Below are 22,467 nucleotides of genomic sequence, written 5' to 3' on the forward strand. Positions count from 1 at the left end.
TTCAAGGAAAAGAAATCTGTTTTGAATGTGGCAGACCCCATATCATGGAGACATGTCATCTACCACTTGATTTTTCCATTTGGAATGCGTGCTTGTTGTTGGGATCTTTCCCGGAAGCAAGAGATAGGTCCCATATACCTGACAAGTTTAGGCCGCTACTATGAGGTTTTCCAGCTAAATATTAGGTAATGGATCTCTATTGTCTCCTGAATTGGGCAAATTTTAAAATAATATAAAACAACAAGTGATCGTCCCCTCATATTTTTTCATTTTCATCCCTTCTGTGTGCCACGGTACTACTTTTCTAAATGCATGAAGGCTACAGGCAAACCGAATATGAAAAGAAAATCTGCACCTAACTCAAACATTATTTCTGCCATTCTTCTTAACACATGTCCTTTAGGCAATGTACCTTATCTACCTGCAAATTCCATTTAGGCAATTGAAGAGGTGAAGAAAGAAGACATTAGACAACTTCTTCAAACCTTGAGATATTCCTCTGTCAATATGGAGAGTTTGTCTTAAAGTGCGTGTAAACATGAAGTTTCGATTGTATACAAATTTGTTTCCCTGATATTGTTTTGTGTGAAAATGCCCCAATTACTCCCTATTTTTTCCATGTGAATATAAGAATGCTGGCTGCCCTTGACATAACCTGTATACACTTCAATTTGAAGAGGGTTGTGAATGAGGATAGTTGACATGAGCTCTGGTAGTTTCCTAACTGTATCGAAAGTTTTAGGGAAGGCCGTTTTTGACGTATGTTCCTGGATTTGAGAGTACATGTTGTCAGTGTGATAGATGAAACTGTATGGTTTTGCCTTGGCAAGATGAGGGGAGAGAGCAGCTAAATGGGAAGAAACCCTCTGCTAAACTGCCTGGATCAATTTGGGTTTGCAGTTCTCAATGCTCAAACTCAGGTTGTGAAAATTAAATCCATCAATTTTACACTTGTCTTTATTGACCCTCAGCCCCTAACACAATATTTTCATCAGAAGTTCCCTTCTACTCGCAAACATCCAAAGTAATCAGCAAATTACTGAGGGCCATTTCCAGGAGGCAAAAAGTGGCAAAAGGTAAGCTTAAGGCATTCCTGACAGTGAATGCGCAGTTCGGGATCTAGCCCAGATCAAGGTTTGAAATGGATGTGGGAAGAAAATTTACCATGTGCTGCAATATGAAGTTAATGAAGGTCAGAAGCCCAAGGTCACTGTGGCCTGAGGATAGATTCCAACTCATACCATATCTCTTTAGTCAAGAACCTCCATTTTGATGGCATCTATGTCATGTAGTCATTTGTTCCTTTCCTGCTCTGTCAACATTTTCCCGGGATTGCCCACATTTGGGAGGACATGTGAGACCTCAACTCTAGAATCCTTAAGCCAGGGAGACACGCAGACAGGTGCACAGAAAACTATGTATGGAAAGTACTCTGGGCACATAGAGGAGAGAGCACCTCTTTCCCTAGAGGAATGAAAAGGAACCTATAACTTCTTTTAGGTAGGGTCTGGACCTTCTTCAGATTTTAGACATGATTCTTAGTCTGATTCTGGGTGAGGGTAGGGATGCAGCCTTTAGCACACATCCCTGCTGCACGGAGAATAGCTGTGTCATGATTTTCTTGATAGAAATATAGATGTGATCAGAGATAGGTCATTGGAAGGAATGCTCTCATGCTTGCCTTCGGGTGAAGGTCCTGGCACTCCCTCATTCTTGTTTTGCTCATCAAGGGGCTCTTTTTCCTCCTGGATTTGACTTTGGAGGGTGTTTGAATATGTGGATACCACTGAGTTCTGTTTAGCATTGATTTCCAGGATGCTGATTTCATTTTCTTTCAGATATTCATCCCCTATGTGTAGGAAAATTTAACAGTGTAAATATAGATTCAAGTGATTGTGAAGATGTTATCAATCTTACCTTAGTATGCCTGGATGCACATATTGGACCTTGTACATATTTAGATCTAGGGCAAATGCAGCAGTGTGTTAGGTCTTCAATCACATGACTAGGGGAAAGCACCTACAGAAGATATGGAATAGGTAGAAATCCCAATACATGAAAGTGTTTGATATCCCCACTCCAGAGGAACTAATACAGAAACCTTAAAGTGACAGAAGTTAACATGAGAAGGGGATCAGCAACCAGTGTAAAGATTATTTAGAGATGTATCAACTTGGAATAACACATTTGTTCATGAAAGCAATGGTAGGGATCTTTCTGTATAGCTTTCCTTAACTCAATTAGCAAAAGCGCTTTGTCTTCCTTATTATGCTTATGTTGTATGTTCAACATATTTAAAGATCAGTGCAGAGCAGTTTCTGCCTAGACGTGAAGGGGGGGGGAAAGGGGGGCAGGGGAGAAAAATGACCCAAACAATGTACACACATGTGAATAAATGAATAAAAAAAACTTTTTAAAAAAGAAAGAAAACAACTATGTACAGCCTGAGCATCATGTGCACTCCCTGTTGAGGCTTACCTAAAACACATGTAAAAAGAAAAAAACCCAGGGAATCAACAAATAAGGAGAAAAATATCATATATTCATTGCTTTGCTTGGAATCCAAAGATCACATAGTGCATTGGACAATGAAGATTCTTGCTAAGTTCCCATGTCATTTCCACCCGACTCATCTACACTCATGAAATCTGTGGAGACAAATCAGTTGGATAATTCACATGCAGAGCACTTTCTAATACAGTTCTCCTTCAAATCCACTGGTTATTTCATTAATTTCCTTATCACTCTTGGGTGCATGGGAATAATTTTGCTGAAACCTCTTTTGATTATCCAAGGCTGCATTTTACACATCAATTACCTCTTGATTCTGTGAGGGATTCTTGCTTCTTTTTGGATTGTTTGTGGGAAGTAATATACATGATCCATATATCTAACACTTTTCAACTTTTACCATGACCTTATTCAGATAAATCTTTACATCATGAATTGCTTTTCTCTATCAAGGAGAGTCAATTTTTAAAAAATAACATACAGTAACAAATGATCTTCCCTTCACATTTCTTCCATATCTTCTGTAGTGAGGCAAGGCCCTACATTTCTGAAGTTTTGAAGGTTTGAGGCAAGCAGAATTTGAAAAGAAAATATGTACCTATTCAAAGTTAGTTTTTATCACTCTTTGAATAAATATCCTTTTGCAATATGCCCTCTTTACATGTGTATTTATACCCTAAGCAATTCAAAAGGACAAGACAGAAGAAAGTAGACAGTGTCTTAAAACCTTGAGGATGTTCCTCTGTCAACATGTAAATGTTGGCCTACTGTGCATGTAACTATGTAGGTTGAATTTTGTTCAATCTTGTTTTTTCTATTGTATTATGTGTATAATTACCAAAATTATTTTGCATTTCGATTCAATGTGAAAATTGAGAATGCTCTGCCCATTCATACAAAGCTGTATGTTGTGTGATTCAGTGAGGAATGACACTAGGCAAAGTAACTGTGGAGACTGGTACTTTCTGATATATCTTGAGATTTAGCTGGGTGTTTTGTGATGTATCTTAGTTGATGTAATAATTCATGTTGTGTACATGACCAAAGAAATTATATATTTTCTCCATGAAAATATGAGTTGATTAAGGAAACTAAATTTATAGAACCCAATTGTTCTTAAACAGTCCAGTTAGGATGAGCAAAAGTCAACTTTTCTTAGACCCTTCATTTACCTATTCATGTGTAAGGATTTCTTGCATCTATTTGGAATCTTTCAGGAAAACAGAACATATGTCCCATGAGCCCAGGACTGTACCCTGAGATTTTTCACCTAAATCTTTAGGCCATGAATATAATTTCATTCCCTGGGAGCATAAAAATTTAACAGTAATATGTAACAACAAGCTCTTTCCCCCAGAATTGGAGATGGTGAGCTGTCATTCTTACAAATATCCATAATAGAAATTCCAATGCGTAGTCCTGTCCTTGTGGTAGGTGGGAATTCATCCAAGTTGTTGTGGTAGGATCTAGATCGGCGGTGAAATCTCCAGTTCCTGAGCGGGCATCTTCCTTTATCTGTGGCTGTTTCTGAATCAAAGGAAGAAGGGAGATTATTACAGTTAGGTGTTTCATTCTTTTCACTTTGTTCTCACAATTTTCTTGTTATAGTTGCACAGTAGAGGATCTGTGTCATTTTATGGTAAATGTCCTACATTCTGAAACTTATTGCCTTGTGGTGACAGCTCGTGACCTGATCAGATTCAGTTTAGTTCTACCCAGGTGAATGCATACTACATAGTGTTGCCTCTGTCCTGTAACATTGCATCATCAGACTATTTATACATTGGTGGAAAAGATTCTTGGAAGGTAAGCATGACCAATGAAGTGACACACTGAAAGCTAAAACTATTTGGTATTCAATTCTAGTGGTCTCATAATCTACTTTCAAAGAAAATCTCCTCCTGTTTAACTTTCAAAACATCCAGCCAAGGTCAACTCTATCCCATCAAAAGGGCATCTGCCCTTAATGACACAGCCTGCTTGAGTTATTTCTCAGTAAGCCTCTGGCCACTTCACTATGTAGTCTGTCTTCAAACCTCAGTCCAAAGTTTCTACTGCTCAGCTATAAATTTTTCCAAACATGATACCTTCATATTTTACTAAATTGGTAACATATACTGAATATTTGGAGGATAAAAGATAAGCCAGGAGCCAGTGGCTCACACCTGTAATCCTAGCTACTAAGGAGGGAGAGATGTGGTTCAAAGTCAGCCCATGGCAATAGTTCTTGTGACTATATCTCAAAAAACACATCAAAAAAAGGGATGGGGGCTTGTGGTGTGGCTCAAGGCATAGACCCTGATTCAAGCCCCAGCACCACAAAAAAAAAGATAGCAGATAAGCCAAGATTTGCAAGATGATTGACATTTGACCAAGTATCTTTAAATACCTGCTCATTTGGTTAGAAATGCAAAGACCCTTCATAATAGGAAGAGATTCCATTTAATACCATAGCTCTTTAGTCAAGACCATCCATTTCAAGTCTAAGTCATGCTGTAGTCAGGACTAATTTGGCCCCAGATGGCTGCAACATGGAATGGGGAAGATATGAAAGTCCAGGCCTCAAGAGATTGTCTTCTCATAAGACACACAGATGTATACATGCATAACTATTTTCTAAAGTTCTCTGGGGATACAAATAAGAGAGCAATTATTTCTGTGGATGAATGAAAAAAATCACTTAGTAGGGACTTGTGTCTTAACTTCAGTCCTCAGAGGCAATCTAAGCCAGATTCTGAGTGAGTGTTGGGTACTTGTCTATAATACCTCCCTACAGTATATGGGGAATACCTACATATCATGAGTTTTTTTGTCAGGAATGGAACTGTGATAACCATGAGAAATGTGACATGGCACTTGGAAGAAGAGAAGATATTAATTGCTCCAGTGCTTGCCTTTGGATGGATGCCTTGGCTCTAGGAAAAACTGGCCCTTGAGATCTAGGGACACCTGCCCCAGGATGGGCTCCTGGAAGGTCTGAGAAGTAAATTTACTTGGTCTCTGTGGAATGAATGCTTTCTCTCCAAGTTGGTTCATTTTGATGGCATACGGACATTCATGTCCTATGTGGAGAAAAATAGAAACAGATTCAGTCTGATGATGATAGATGTGATCAAGCTTACCTTTGGCTGAATTCATGAACACTGGTACAAACATAACTCTCTTATAGTCTGTGAAAATAATAATGCTGTGTCTCCTGAGTATGCATTATGCACACTCACTGAGAAGACCATCCAGAAAACAGGTGACCAAGCAAAGGAGGTTAAGTAATAAAGAGATAAAAACCTTAAATATGTTATCTTGTTTGGGATGAAGAGATACGTCTGATAATGGTTCAATAATGACTTTTGCTATGTTCTCATCTGAGAATATTCAAGGCCTTCTAGTTTCTGCCTTGACTACAACCAAATTTTTATCTTAGGCAAATTACTTGAATCCTCTAACCTTACATTCTTCATTTCAAACATATGTCCTCCCTACTGCAGAGACTTATAAGGATGGAAAAAAATACAATGACGTACATTGGTTGTTAACGTTCTTTAATAATTAAAGTATATATGATAAGAATTGCTAAGATTAATACTTTATCTTATATGATGTCACTTTGACCAAAAGAGATGTTGTTTCCCTTTGTCAGTTATCTTGTCAGGGCTACTCATGATCAGTAGACTGGTTTTCCTCATGATTCCCTCACACTGCTGTCTTCCCAGTGGTTCCTCACAGACAGTGAGCAGAAAGAAGGTTGCAGTGTATTAGAGAATAGAAACAGTGGGCAAAATGCTGCAATCTGGGAAACCACACTCACAGTCATCAGGAGCTACATGACAAGTGACTTATTTTGCTCTTTCATGCTTTAAATTACTTTCTTTATAAAAAATTATCAAAAACACTGTGCTTTGAAGTGCATTATCTAGGAAGAGTATATAAGCTCTCTTGTATCCACTGCTCATTTTTCACTGATGTAACATGGTGAACTCTTGCTTTTCCTTTCCACCTGGCACAGATACATTGTCAGTGCTACATTCAGAACAAGAAATACAGCAACTTTCAACTTTTAGGGTAAAGCAAGCTCTTCTGTCACCAATGTAATAAAATCAAAGTTCAGGATAATCAGAAGTTGATTAACACTTGAGAATAGAGAGTACCTTAAAATAAATGATTCAGAAAGGCTGACCTGGGATCCTCAAGACTATTGTGCTCTTAGAGTGCCTTAAACCAGCTTTGTTCAAAGGTGTTCTGAGCCTTAGTTATCATTAAGATATTTTATCAAATTAATACATTTCATTAAAATATATTTCCAGTATTTCCTTCTCCACATCACTTATTTATTGCTGATAAACAACATTATTAAATAAGTCAACATTATTAAAAAGAAGCATGCTTATGATTTCCAACATAAATCAGCTCCCTCTCTCAACTAGAGCATATGCTACATATCCTGGCCCTTCCAGTGTGTTGGAGTGGATTTATTTCTTCATCCTCACTTGCTGAGTCATGCATTTTTCTTGCAACTAAATTATTTGAACAACTTTAAAGATGAATAACCTGCCAGTGACTTTAAAAAGAGATAGTGGAAAATACAACCTAATTAATGCCAAAATACAGGTTGGTCAGTCAGGGAAGACTTTAAGAGTCTGATTATCTCCTTTTCTGTTAATGCTGTGAGAAGTTCTGAGCATCGAGCTTGTGTTAATTAAATATTTGTATATGGATTCACAGCCATAGCTGAATTATAGAAGATTCTTACAAAATAGAGGTGACATACTCTTTAGAAAATGGAACAGTGGATTTTTACTGGGATAGGAACAATAAATGGGAAAATTAATTTCCGGTCTGTTTTATACTTTATGACCAAAAATAGTTTTGTTCTTATTTTCAAAGAAAGTCATGTTTTGTGTAAAAAAATAGAGGAAAATATCACATTTTTCTCCTCAACTGTACAAGAAATTGTTGAGGAAAGAGATATTTCCAGGTACCTGTGATAGAGTAAATGCTGGGCAATTATTTCTTTAATGTACAAGTGAATATTTTGAGTCATTTTTACATTTAGAGTTATTTAAGCTTAAGACAATAATCAATACTTTGAGAGGTAGAAGTACAACTTTGAATCCCATCAATCACATTTTAGATTTTCCCTGACATTTACCATTGAGTGAGAAAGGGGCTTCTTCATTCCCAGAATTGAAAGACAGCAGGTATTCATTTTCACATCCCTGGGAGACAGAAAGGACAAAGCACCACAAAAGATCATTCACAATAGATTACTGAAGAACATATTTTCTTAGTATTTCTAAGAAGGAAAGTAATTTGCATCAGTACAAATGCTATTAGAGTCTTGTGCTGGCCACAGTTTTAAGTTAACCCTGCTGATTTCTGTAACCTCTGGATATTTCTAAGCCTCCAGGAGATTACTCTAGATTTGTGCCTTGTGACTTCTGAAGAACCATGAATCATAATGCAACCCAGCCATCATTTTCTGAGTGACCCAAATAATGACAAATAATACTCAAGCTACTCCACTAAGGGAAAAATGTTTAATCCCCAGAGTCTTGCCTTTTGCTATCTTCACAGTCTATGAAGAATGTTGACTTCTGCTTTCACATGTCCCTTTCCAGACATGCAGACAAACTTGTGTCTCAGAGAGCCACACACATGCTATGACTATGCCCAAGCAATGTAAAATTTAGAAGGCATTGTAAGCTCAATAACCCTAAGCAAAAGAGACAGAGGTCTAAGAGGCCTTGAGGAGACATCAGGGAGAAGCCTGACATCTGCATTCAGTCAGAGGAGTCTTGTCCTGAGGAGAGAATCTTTATAAGGAATCTACCTGAAAAATAGGTCAGGTGTAGAAAACAGTTATCCCAGCAGAATTATTGGCCAACAATATGGAAACCTCATTTAAACAAACCTAAATTACCAAGATTCTGTTGAATTATTCTACAGTCCTAAAAGTGGGGCTAAAGCAGAAATATGTTTCAAATGGAGTTATTAGTAATAGGCACACCCAAACACATGTGTGCATGCACAAGGATGGTATTACATAATCTCAATATTGCATGGCAAATTGGGAGACCTAATAAAAATATTTTTGTAAATCATGGATTAAAAATGTTGCGATGGAGTTACTTAAATCAAGCATACTTATATAACCAAATAACCTTCATTCTTTATTAAACTAGAAATTCTTTGTGGTGAGCTGTTTACATTAAGGAAATGTGATTCACAAATATGAATTAAATGAACTGTATTCTAAGTCACTCTCCCCATGCTTCCACTAAAACTACTCAGTCTTTTCCAAGATTTAATTCTTATTCAGAGCACATACATCCTACAGTTTAGAAATCAAGGTAGAGGTATCTGCTTTACTAAGAACATATGAATTCAGATTTATCTTCAATATATTATTAAATTGTACTTCTATAAAAGAGATTATTATTCCAAATTGTGGTTGTGCTGAAATTTTATGGGACCCAGTCATGCCACTCAGTCAGATTTAATTACAACCTCAGAGTTCATGTCATAATATCAAGGAATTTTCACAAGGAAATAATTTTATATAAGGAGCCCTGCTATAACATGCTTCCTTGATCCAAAAGTCTTTAAATTTAATAAAACTCTGAATGATGTGCACTTTTCTCTTCCTCTTTTGCTGCCTCATTCTCAAATATATGCACCTCTTTTACAAAAGAATATTTAACTACATATACAAGCACAATCAAAACATAAAGCAACAGACACCTAAAAGTAAAATAGGATGGAAGTGTGTACACATAAATGACCCCTAATCCATGGTCTCATCCAAAACTTGTCTCTTTGTCAGTTATTTAAAGACATCTGCCTCTTATTCACAAACCAGCATTCAGGGGATATGGTCTCCACCCACATGTTTTTAATGTAAATCTGTATAATGAAACATGTCCTTTAGGACACATCACATTCAGATTGAGTCCTCTGAATGATAATCAGAATAAACCTGTATGGGAAAGGAGAAAACAAAAAATAATACAAAAAGAACATCTCAATATTATTATTTCAAAAATAGGAAATAGAACTTTCCTATTAAAAATGTTGTGCAATTTTTATTGTATATGTTACATATTTTTATTAATCCTCTACAATTATAGCAAAACTCATTATAGTTTGAGACTTTTGGCTGGTATGAAACTTAAAATGAGAATGATAATGCAATGCTAATAGATAGATAGACTAATCTTATAACTAGCTAGCTTCAGTTCCTAAAAATGTGTGTGTGGGGACAAACTATGACTTTGATAGCTATAATAATCGGCTATCATATGATTGGTATATGCAAAAACATATTTCAATAGATATGAATCTCAAAAATTGAAGTTATCTTTTAATTTAAAAATAGCTTGCAGGTAACTTACAGTTATTCCTAAAATGGAGAGTATCTTCTTAATAATATCATTTACTGTATCAAAACTTGTTGCAGTAACATCAATGGGCTATAAAAAAATAAATGATTAAAATACTATAAGACAAAACAAAGAATTCTATAGTTACAGTCAAATTATTATGCACATTAAACAAGCAAAATTTGTTTTCAGATGAGGAGAAAATAAAGTACATGTATAGCACAAAACCTTGACTAAATATTTTTTCATTTCTTTATATAACATGAAGTCAGTAGGAAATATTTCAGTATAACACATTTCTCTTCAAATAAAGGATTTGTAGCACATGAAATATAGCAACTTAGTTGAGAAAGAAAAAAATTAAGTAGTCAGAGATGGCATGGGGTTTGGTTCTGAGTGCTGTGAGGCTGTTTGCATAATGGGGGAGAGTAATTTCAAAAGAACGAGGTGATGTTATGAAAAGCAGGACACACTAAGGGGAGGTTACTAATGGGAGATGGAGGAGGGTAAAAGAAAAAAGTTAAGAAGGTGAATATGGTTGATATATTTTCTATACAAGAATGCATAAAGAATTTTCAAACCTGTTGAAACAACCATAAGGAGGGGACTATGGTAGAGAGGAGAAAAACAGAGGGGATGGACCAATTTGGAATATAAGACATATATAAATGGAAATGTCATACTGAAACCCTCTTATGTAGAGAAATACAAAAAGGCTTTATTAACTTGAAGGTAAAACAAGTCCTGTCTGAGGACTGGGACCACTGAGAGAGGGAGAATATAGGGAAAGGGTACAGAAGGGTGAATATGGGGAAATAGTATGTGCTCATGCATGAAAATGGGAAAATGGACCTACTGAAACTGTTCCAGTAATGGGGGAAAGAAGGATAAAGGAGCATAGTGGAAAGGGCAAACTCAATTTTGATGCATTGTAATAACTGTGGTGAATGTCACAATGTACCCTCAGTGCAACAATAATAAAATGATTTAAAAATAAAGGAGGAGCTGAAGCCTTTCCTTTTCTACCCAAGTTGTGTTACAAGTTTGGCTTTATTTCTTTGCATGTCATATGTTCTGTTCTACTAAAATTGGAATAAAAATTGACATAAAAACATTTTCAAATAACCACTATATAGAGAACAGTTTCTCTTCAGGGTTACTAGATTTTCATTGTTAATATCTATTGAAATAATGAATCTGAGAATCAAGAATGAAACCTTTCATAATTTTAGCTCTAGTCCCATCTGCCAGTGAATATAGTCATTTCTACTACATCACACATTGAACATGAATTCTAGAAAAACAGGAGGACAATTTATAGAAAATCAAACAAAGATTAATGGGATTCTGAGCAGATACTATTGAGCCATCTGAATTTCAAAATATAGTACCATAAAATAAGAAAGTTACTATGCATGCAGAATTTGTAATATCACATAAATCCACAATCAGGTCTGTGGTATCTGATAAACACTGCTTAAAGAAGAAAAAAGTTGCTCTTCATGTTATCACTCTCCTATACTCCCAGTACTCCAAAGGCTGAGGCAGAGAGATTGTGAATTTGAGGCCAGCCTGAGTTACATAAGGAAACTCTGGCTAAAAAGACAAATAGCATCAGTGGGCAAGCACAGGCCTTTAAGTGACACTAAAATAAAGTTTAGGAAACCCTTTTATAATTCATTGTATTTTACTTTTTTAGGAACTAACTGGTTTGCATGACAGCTAGTCCTAAAGTTTTCAATTGGATGTGTGTGTGTGTGTGTGTGTGTGCGTGTGCGTGTGTGTGTGCGTGTGTGTGTTTGTGTTGCTGAGGATCACCCAAAGCCTAGCACATATGGCCAAGTGATCTGTCCCTGAGGGTAACTAGGCATGGGGGTCTGGCTAACTCTTATTTTTGCCCAAGCTGGCCTTGAACTACATTGCTTCCAATCTCTGGCTTGTAAGTATCTGGAATTACAGGATTATCCACTGAGCCTGACCAGAGTTCATTGGATTTTTATGAACAAATCATGTCAAATTCAGTTATTTCTCATTGTGCTTCTTATAGCCTAACAACTGTAAAAATTTGTCACAGAACCCAAAAGTAGGTCTCAGATTATCCAAACTCAGGAAAGTCAGAACTTCTTATGCTAAAATATCTGGCAGGTACAAACATTGTGCTTAAACTTGAAATTTAGTTACCAGTAAAGGTTCTGTAATTTTTAAAATGTCAGAAAGTCCCTCATAATTTTAAAATTCCACCATGAAATCTACAAAGAAACTCTTTGAAATTCTAATCATTCTCTAATTTGTGTGGCTTGCAAGACAGTAGGTGTTTATGACATGTGGAACGAAGTAAGATCAAAATAATAATTACAATAATATACATATTCTCTTCAGATAGTGTTTTTGTAGATAAAAACACATAAATTTGTGTAGACAGAGCTCCTGTGAAAAAAAAGTAGGGTTTTTTTTTTAATATTGGGGTTTGAACTCATGGCTATATGTTTGCTAGACAGACACTCTATCACATGAACCATGCCTCCAGCCCTTTTTCTCTGGTTATATCAGAGATAGGTTCTCAATGTCTGCTCAAGACCAAGTGCACCTCAATTCTCCCATTTTATGCTTTCTTCCCTTGTTGGGATGACAGTGATGTGGCATCATGCCCATCTTTTTTCTTTTTTATATATCTTTCTTTTATATATAGAGCAAGTGTCCTCAATTCTCAAGAGCTGAGGCCAAGCTCAAGATGATATGGGTTATGCACTAAGGGGAGAATGCATACAGGAAGAATAGGGAAAGGGAAGGGAACCTAAAACTTGAAAGTGTTTGACGTGCCCACTGCAGAGCAGCTAATAAAGTAATCTTAAACTGACAGAGGCCACTATGGGAAGGTGACCTGGAAGTAGTAAATAGCTCTGGCAGAGATGAACCAATTAGGGTTGTAATACACATGTGCATGGAAGCAATGCTAGGAATCTCTCTGTAGATCTATCTTTATTCTCAAACTAGCAAAAACACTATGTCTTTCTTATTATTACTATGTCTTCTCTTCAACAAAATTGGAGCAGAGGGCAGAAGAGGTTCTGCCTAGAAGCGAGGAAGGTGCTGGGGAGAAATGGCCCAAACAATGTATGTACATATGAATAAATGAATAAACAATAAAAAAAGAAAAGATGATATAAATGTTCAACTTATGAGACTAAAAACGTGCATTCAAAATATTGATTTTTTAAACAAATTAGACAGAAATAAATTTGGCTTTTGAAGGTATATACAAAGATGTAGTCCATGACAAGTTCTAAATGTTTCCACTTGTCATCATTGAAATCAAGCCAGCAGAGACATTTGAATGCTTCTTTACATGAGAATAATCTAGTCTTTTCTCTCTCCTGCAATGCTTCTGGCACATGTAAACAGGTCAGAACAATCTTAGGACTTTGTTATTGGTCAAGAAAGAATGTATTGGCACTACCCTTTTCCCCCTTCAATACTATTTTGTGTAATCCAGAACCACTATACAGGGCCAGCTGAGTGGCTCAAGTGGTAAAAGTGCCTGTTGAGCAAATATCAGGCCCTGAGTTAAGAACCCCAGTGCTGCAAAAAACAAACAAAAACTTCTGACTTCCACTAGAACTACTATACAGAGATAAGTGACATAAAAATAGTCATTTTATTCATCACTGTGAACATCCTGACTACTGTACTATAATTTCAGAAATCCAATGTTACATAGTATTGAAGATACAGGGTTTTTTTTCAATAGCAGTAAAACAGAGGACAGAGAGTGTCATTACTCTAAGGTAGCTCAATTGATTTCTGAGGACCATTATTTCAAAACTCTGTATTTGAAATAATTGCTAAACTCAATGCCTGTCCCTAGAGGATCCGGTACTGGAAAGAGAACACTATTGGAGTGAACTGATAAAAATTGGAAGATGAACAATAGATAGAATTTTATATTGGCTAAATCTCTACCTCAGCCATAAAGCACTTCCCTAGCATGTGTGAGGCCCTGAACTCAAATACAGAAAGAGGTTATATGATATTAGTCATATTTTTACTTCAATGTATGTTGATTTGAAAGACACAAAATCATTTTAAAATAAAACAACTAAACAACATTTAAAAATGGAACCAACTGTAATCACTATGTATATTAGTAGTGAAAACTTGAATAAAAATTTAATTGTGCTAAGAAATACCTGCTTGGGAAAATTCTTTTACTACAAAAAACAGTATATTTCATGGACATTTAATTTGAAACTTTTCTTCTTTGTTTAGGCATTGTATCTAAAATGGGCTATCTTGCTTCATATTGCCCAGAATTTACCATGTATGCATGCATGTTAAATATGTATATGTGTTAGGTATATAGCACATATAACAATATTTCATTGTGATGTTTACCTACATGCATATAATGTACTTTGACCAAACTCATCTGTATTTCTATTTCTTAACCCCCTTTACTACACCCTCTACTTGTTTCCTTCATTGAAAGTTTTTAGTTCCATATAACATTTTTAAATTATCTATAATTTTATAAATTATCTTTTTAAATACTTTACAAATTCTCTTTATCTCCCTCCACTTCTCTCTCTCTCACTCTCTCTCTCTCTCTTATTCTGCCTAAATCAGTAACTTGAAATTTTCTTTTTTGTCTTAAAAACACTTACACAGGGATGGAAGTCTTTGGCGAAGATCTGGAGCTCAAGGCTTTTTTGGTTGTCCTTCTCTTTTGTTAGCTTGATGTTTCTAATGATTAAATAATAACCAAAAATTTAAAAATGACTAAACTAGTACCATTTTTTTCCAAAAAAAAACCTGTTTTGAAAATTATCCATCTTTATTATGCTATATTTAAAGCATATGAAAAGATACAGCAAGATCAATTATGTGTTTGAAAATAGGTAATATTTCAGGAAAATAACCTGTGGCCCTGAGGATACCAGGATTCAATGGGATGTAAGATTTGGGAAGCAAGTCTAGACCTCAAAGCATTTTTGCCTGATGGAGGGAGGGCCCAACACCTTCCTGGGTTCAAGGGTAGGTGGGAAGCAGTTTCTTTGAATTGGCTCAATTGAGTAAGTAATCTATGTTTATGAGAATTTAATATATGGTTCAAGAATACTGTTAGCTCCAATCTATAGGTTGAAGAAAAGGAAAGTTAACCAAAACTTCCTCAAATATAAACAAAATGTACGTATCACCTAGAGAACACTATTTATAATAACATTCAGGGTAAATGCAAGTAAGAATTTATTTGAGGATAGTCTAGTAATTTCTGTGACTAAAAAGTAGAATAGTTTGAGGGGTACTGGCTTTCAGGGACTTTCCTTCTTTTATCACAAACATAAGAATTAAAATATGCACACTGGCAAAATACCTTTCAAGGAATGAGTACCACTTTTCCTTTTGTTCCAAAGAGCTGCAATATAAAAAGTGAGGAAAATTAAGCATAATATATTTATTCTAAGATTTTAAGATCATCATTCCAGATAAAAGGATTAGAGGCCCATTGTTACTGCTGTGGGTACAAGTGGAAGTAGTATCCTGCTAATAACTGAGTTTAAGGGACCTTGCTATTTACAGGTGATTTTCCAGTGAAGGGAAGTATATTTGAAAGGGAAAAGATGTTGGTTTGGAATTTAAACACTAGATTCCAGCCATAACCTGCAAACTATGTGACCACAGCCAACTCACATAACTGCTCTAAGATTCAGTTACCAGAACTTATAAATAGGCAAATTAAACCTCAGGGAGCTTAAAGTACTACTCATATGCAAAAAATACTGTTAATCAGATTTAATCATACATAAGAAATTTGTCCTTTGGATGGACTACTCTTGCACCAGAAACAAGACTATGTTTTTAGAGGAAAAAACCTCCACAATGTTTTATTTCTTTATACAAGCTTCAGAGTTGTAATATGGAAAATTACTTCCTAGAAAACATTCATTAGTGTGATCGTCTGGCCAAGATCAATTCACCTGTATCTAAATTGCTAACTATCCCCTTGTTATTTCACAGCTGTATTAAATATTTAAGTAAAAATATTTTGAGAATTATTCAAATATGGATTGATCACTTGTTAACTTTTTTTTTAAACTGGCATATTACATACAACATGAAACTGACCATGAGTGACTTTTAGTAAACTCACAATATTGTTTATCTACCATCATTATCTTGTTATGAAAAGCAAGCCCCTTATTCATTACTCTCCAAATTATTCCTACAAAGTATAAATTGGTTTCTACTTTGGCTAATATGACCAATGATGCTGTGAACATTTGAACAGAAGATTTTGTGTGGACGTATGTTTGCATTTTTCATGAATCTACATTCAGGAGTAAATTGCTGAGTTATTGAGAAACCCCATCTTGAAATTGTTATGGAAATATCAGAATTTTTTTCCCCAGGACTGCCACATTTTATATCTCTATTAGTAAAAGAAACTCCAATTTCCATCTCTCTGCTGTCTGGGATGGGTTTCTTCAGGAGTGTGAATCACCTTGATGGCCCCTAAGTTACATATATACATGGATACCACTTCTATTATGCCAATTTAAAGAATCTTAACAACAGTAAATGGAAAAGCACTTAGGTACTGGGCATCTTTGTAGCATTATAACTAAGTGGAAATCTAATTTTTACATCCTTTTAAAAAAAGGATTTTGTAAACCATCTCAGCAAAGTCTTCACATATTCTCAATTTGAACTCCTTCTTCTAACCAGCCACATAGAGAAAACACTAAGAACTGATAACCTTTAGAGAAATCTGCCATGGAAGAGAAGACACATAGAGATTGATACAAGCATAGTCTTCTTCCCAATAATCTTTGGAAAGTTCCTTGAGTCAAAAGATGCATCATAGAATTTACTAAATTTATAAAATTGTAAAAACTTTAATTATTTCAACTTTGTGATAATGCATCAGGTTTTGGCAGAGTGGTGAAGAAAGTAAAGAGGAATACTGAGTGCATGTGATGAACCCTTGAGAAAAATATGTATGATGTGTGACATGTGGTTGTTCAGAGCAGCAGCTTTGTGTTACATGCTAACTGTTAAATCAAGAGTATGAGCTCAAGATGGCTAGGTAGACAGCCACATTCCCATCTTCATGCAGGCCTATGAATGTGTTGGAAAACTAACCTATACTGCATGAATAAATATCTATTTCAAATTGTCTAAAGGCATCATGTTTGGTATATATTGCCTACAGACAACAAATATGATAATCTGTCACATGGCAATTCAGGCATCTCAGTATTTGATAACAAAATATTTTTAATTTGTACAATTAAATTGGGAGTACAAAAAGAATTTTCAAACTGAATTTGACAATGCAATAATACTTGCTGAAGAAAGAACTACTCAGATACTTTTAAAACACAGATAATCTCTGATCATTTCAGAGAGAGGATGTTGAAGAGGCCTAGTTCCTTGCTCCCTGATCTGCCTTCCACAGTCATTAAACATCCATCCACCCCAAGTAGCTTCTGGAGTCCTGTTGAAAAAGCACTGGTCAAAACCTATTTGACTATTGATTCATTTGCACATATTTGCATGTAAAAATCTCTTAGGGGAAAATACAGGGCAAATGATCAATATTATGGGAGGTCAAAAATGAGTCTAGAGCTTAATATGCAGCCATATGAAAATGTTTTCTTATTTTGAATAAGTTTTGAGAAAATTTTAATGGCATTTTTGATCTGGAATGGAAAATATAAAAGTAACTGTGCCCTGTCATAGGTAGCCTATAAACACAAGGCCTAGTTGTGGGTCTTACTGGAAGGTGGCCCTGAAGTTCTCCATTGGCCACCCCAAGAGAAAGGACTTCTTGGCACTGGAGTCGCCTTCTTCCACTTTGTCCATCCATATGATGCGCAGTGGGATTACACGTTTGATCTGCGAGATTTTCTTACACCTAGAAAGATAATCAAGCACAATCTCTGTTTGTGTCTTAAATGTGGGAACAGCTGTGATCATGGGAAGAAACTAATTATGCCTGCTCCAGAGCAAAGCATGTCACTTCCATCTCTAGCAGTCTTGAGGTCTGGCTCAGTGACCAGCTCTATGGGCCATGACCAAAGGTGTGGTGGGTGAAGACTAACCCAGGAAGCACTGAAAACTTTGTGGATGGTACCAAACAGTTGTAGACAATGCTATCATTCAGAATATTAAGTACTGAGCAAGCATCATACTCTGTATTTTAAAGCTGTGTTTTAGAGAACTATGGTTTCAAAAAGTATCTCAGGGGCTAAACAAAAATGCAAGAGTGTACGGTTCCTGAAAACATAAATTTTTTATATGACAGACAGGGCTATAAATATGTAAGTTTGAACTCAAGGGTTTCAAAATATATTTCAATCTTAGTTTATGTAAGATTTATTATTGTAGAAAATAGATTTTTGTAAATTTCCTGCTATTATTTCGTTCACATCACTTTCCCATTGATTTTATTCATACTGAAAAAAAACCCCAAAACTGTAGCCTACAACCCAACTTAAGCTAAATAGAAAATTGAACAAGGGAAACTGGAGCAGAGATCACAAGGTAATACAAGTGAGTGGTGCACACTCAAATGGTGTATGGTTTCTCCTATTTTGTAACTACTCTTTTATTATTAATGTCATAATAGTTATTCAGCATATTCTGTTTTAAATACACAAGTCAATTGCAATGGGATAAACAACTTACTAACTAGCATCCTAATGACTATCAAAATTAATCATGAAGGTCTCATCTTCTTCGAAACAGAATTTCCTAAGGAACAGGTCAAGAGTCCCCAATACAAATATCCAAAATTTGCAATGTTATGGAATGCAAACCTTTCTGAGCACCAATATGATACCACAAATTGAAAATTCTACACCTGATCTCATGTGACAGATTGAAGTCAAAATATAGGAATATCACATAAGATTACCTTTAGGCTATGTCTATAAGGTGTATACTAAATATAAATGATTTTCACATTTAGATTTGCATCATATTCCCAAGAACTTTTCTGTGTCTATTCAAATTTCCAAAACCAGAGCAAAAAACCCAAACTGAAACATTTCTGGTCACAAGTATTTTAGATAAGGTTGAGTATCCTCAAACTGCAGTATTAAAACAATGACTTTTTCTTGTGCACTAAATCAACCTCTTTTCCTCAAACAAAATCTCAAAATAAAATTTACTATTAACATTCACCACAATTAGAGAAAATGTACTACCTGTATGAGCAAACAAACACTTAAATTCCCATGAATCCCTACACACAAAGTGAAATTCACTTATTTCCACAAAATAAATGGTGCAATTGTAGAACTCTATTACACTTGAGGTGGTTACTGGTTCATCAACCTCAAAAGTGAGTCCTTCCAAATGAAGCCTGAGGTGAGCTGAAGTAAAGTGGAATACAACTCCCCCTCTTCATGTAGAGAAGTTGGGAAATGAGAAACTAAATTTTTAATAATCACTTGAAGGAATTGATTGAAAGCACAAAACACATGCTTTCCCAAAGAGGGACCTGTAAGGGAAAAGAAAACATTTGTTACTGCAGGGGATTAACAGATGTTTTTCTCAAAAAGAAAATTCATATACTCCTAGTGGTCATATACACAATGGAAGTTTACTCAGCCACAAAGAAGAATGAAATTTTATCATTCACAAGTAAATGGATGGAACTAGAGAACATCATCTTAAGCAAAGTTAGCCAGGCTAAGAATGCCAAAAATCGCATGTTCTCCCTCATATGTGGATTATAGACCCAAAACAAATGCAGTAATATTATTGGACATGGGTCACACACTAAGGCTAGAATGTGCATGGGAAGAATAGGGAAAAGGGAAGGAAACCTAAAAGTCTATTGTAGTTGATGTGCTCTTTGTTGAGGAGCAAATAAAGTAATCTTTATTAAGCACTTGTTATATATTTATCTGGTATTGTTATTTCTTCTTTGAGAAGCGTTTATTCAGTTCATTTGTCTATTTTTAAAAATTGGATTGCTTGATTTCTATTGTTAAGCTTTTCAAATACTTTATATAGTATGGATATTAACCCTGTCAGATAGTTGGCAAATATTTTCTTCTGTTCTGTAGGTAGTCCCTTCATTATGTTGTTTTCCCTTGCTACGCAGAAGGATTTTAGTTTGAAGTAATCTCATTTTCAATTTTTGCTTTTTTGCCCCATGCACTTAGAGTTATAGTCAAAAAATGATTGCCTGTGACAATGTCTAGAAATGTTCCCCCTTAATTTCTTCTAGTTGTTTCAGAGATTCATGTCCTTCTTGAGTTGACTTTTGTAGAGTGAAAGATAGGGTAACAGTTTAGGGACTATACTAGTCTGGAAAAGTTTAAATATATTTAAAATCATGGGGTTCATTAGGTGACACTGACCTCCCATCAAGCATCCTTCAGAACCTATTTAAGGTAAGGAATGCTGACACCCTTATCTCTATAATTTTCCCAGTTCCCAGATTATTGCAGAGCCATTTTTCCTCTCTAAGAGAGGATGCACAGTTCTGCTTCTATAATCTGGTAATGAATTCTGATAATGCATGAGATTCACTTTGTGAAGTTTTTAGACACCCCTTCCACTACCTACAGGTTCTAATTGATCAAATACAGAAAATCTGCACCTATAAAAATCTTTTCCAATGGATTTTTATATGTCATCAGGATTATTGACTTTTGAAAGTAGCCATTAAGAAATATGTAGAGCTCTTGTAATGAAAATATTTTCTCAGAAAGTCAAGGGAGCTTTGCTTAGTTGTGTAATTATTATCTTTATATATAATAGATAACAATATCTCTGAAATGCCATTGCTGAGGCTATTTAGGGATGAGTAGGAAACACTAGCAATCTGTCTTCCATGCAGACAACAACGCACTGGTACAATCTTTAGCTCTAAAGATAGAAATAGACTGAAAAATGAAAGGACTAAAAAAGACATTCCACACACATAGTAAACAGAAGAGAGTAAGGGTGGCTATACCGAGACAAAAAAGGACATTAGGGTAAAAGAAGACAAGAAGCATGAAAGACAAAGGAAATGAACAATTACATTGGATTATTAATAGTTCAATATAGAAAGAAGATATAACAAGTGTAAACATCAATCCACCTAAAATCAGGCAATTAAAATACAAGAAGGAAGAACTAACAATTGAAGGGAGAAATAATTCCACAATAACAGGGACATATACAGAACATTCTACCCTACAATATCAGATAGACAATGAAGTAAGGATATGGTGGCTCCTCAAAAACGTAAAGGCAGAATCATCTAAGAATTTGACATCTCTGTATATTCCCAAAATATCTGAGAGTAAGGTCTCAAAGAGGTATTTGTGTGCCCATGTTCATAGCAGTGTAATCAGCAATTACTAAAACTTAGAAGCATCCCACATGTCCATCTATGGATAATGGTTACATGAAATGTGGTATATGTATAAATACAAGGGCTATTACTCAGTCTCAAAAATAAGGGAGGAAATTTTGACATATGCTACAACATGGGTAATAATCTTGAAGGCATTAGGCTAAGTGACATAAACTAGTTGGAAAAGGAAAAATTTATTATAATTTCTTTCTTATGACATAGTTACAAAATCAAAATTACAGCAGAGAGAAAATGGTAGGTGCTAGAGCTGGACAAAAGGAAAATGGATGGTGGTTTAATGAATATAGTTTCTGTCTTACTAGGTGAAGGCATTATGAAGATAGGCAGTAATTATGATTGTGCAATATTATGAATGAATTTAATATCACTGGCTCTATAATGTATAGTGATGCAATGGTAACTTTTCACATTTTGTGCATTTTTCTACAATAAAACTGAGGGAAGAAGAGAAAAAATAAGCCAGTAAAAAGTGCCATTGTTAACTCTTAATATAATTTAAAAGCAATAAATAGAATAGTAGTGATGGTCTGTTTCTTAGTTCTACTTGCTATGGCAAAATACTGTAGACAGAGTGGCCTTAAAAACAAAAATTTGTTTCTCACAGTTCTGGAGGTCAGAAAAATGTCAGCATGGTTGGTTTGGGTAAGAGTCCTATTTCTGACTGTAGATAACCATTTTCCCCCTGTTTTTCCATGGTGGGGGAGAGAGAGAAAGAAATTGTATGGTTCAAATATTAGGAATAAGGAGAACACAATGCAGTCCACAGCATTCTGTTTTCATTAATTTTTGTACCTTGAAGTTTTCACCTTAAACATCAACTAAAGGAGATAGTATAAAGGAGATGGTATGCCAGTGATACCAACATTTAAGCATATTAAAAAGATAAATTTTCTTAAATATATTTTTCATAAAAGTTTCTAAAATGATAATTAAATATCTGCACAGGAAAGCAAGTTTGTGTTTGGTGATCTTAACACACTCAGTCTCTTCTTCCCAAAATGGTTGGCTCTGGAACTGCTGCCTCTGTTGGCACCATGTTACCAACTGTAAGAAAAGTACATCAGCTTCCTCCATTGATAGTAGTTGCCTGTCACTTTAAGAAGCCAGGCCACAGTCCCTTATAGGCTGGGAGTAGCAGTCAGAAGTGCTAATCACTCCCTAACTGATGGTTGGCCCCTGATACCTACTTGCTCACATCTC

The 22,467-nt window shown here is 35.4% G+C and overlaps 1 protein-coding gene across 1 annotated transcript in view; it reads right to left on the reverse strand.

Annotated features, from left to right (window-relative positions):
• Positions 1-22,467, reverse strand: part of LOC109680329 (rho GTPase-activating protein 20-like) — a 44,083-nt gene that overhangs the window by 2,973 nt on the left and 18,643 nt on the right. Inside the window, exons 6-13 of the mRNA XM_074052215.1 lie at positions 17,665-17,802; positions 15,259-15,300; positions 14,549-14,627; positions 9,900-9,977; positions 7,658-7,724; positions 5,406-5,573; positions 3,898-4,038; positions 1,682-1,849 (exon numbers count right to left, since the gene is read on the reverse strand). Coding sequence (XP_073908316.1) covers positions 1,682-1,849; positions 3,898-4,038; positions 5,406-5,573; positions 7,658-7,724; positions 9,900-9,977; positions 14,549-14,627; positions 15,259-15,300; positions 17,665-17,802 — 881 coding nt within the window. The remainder of the gene's footprint in view (positions 1-1,681; positions 1,850-3,897; positions 4,039-5,405; positions 5,574-7,657; positions 7,725-9,899; positions 9,978-14,548; positions 14,628-15,258; positions 15,301-17,664; positions 17,803-22,467) is intronic.

This window comes from Castor canadensis, chromosome 13, assembly GCF_047511655.1.
Source record: "Castor canadensis chromosome 13, mCasCan1.hap1v2, whole genome shotgun sequence".
NCBI classification, from domain to species: Eukaryota; Metazoa; Chordata; class Mammalia; order Rodentia; family Castoridae; genus Castor; species Castor canadensis.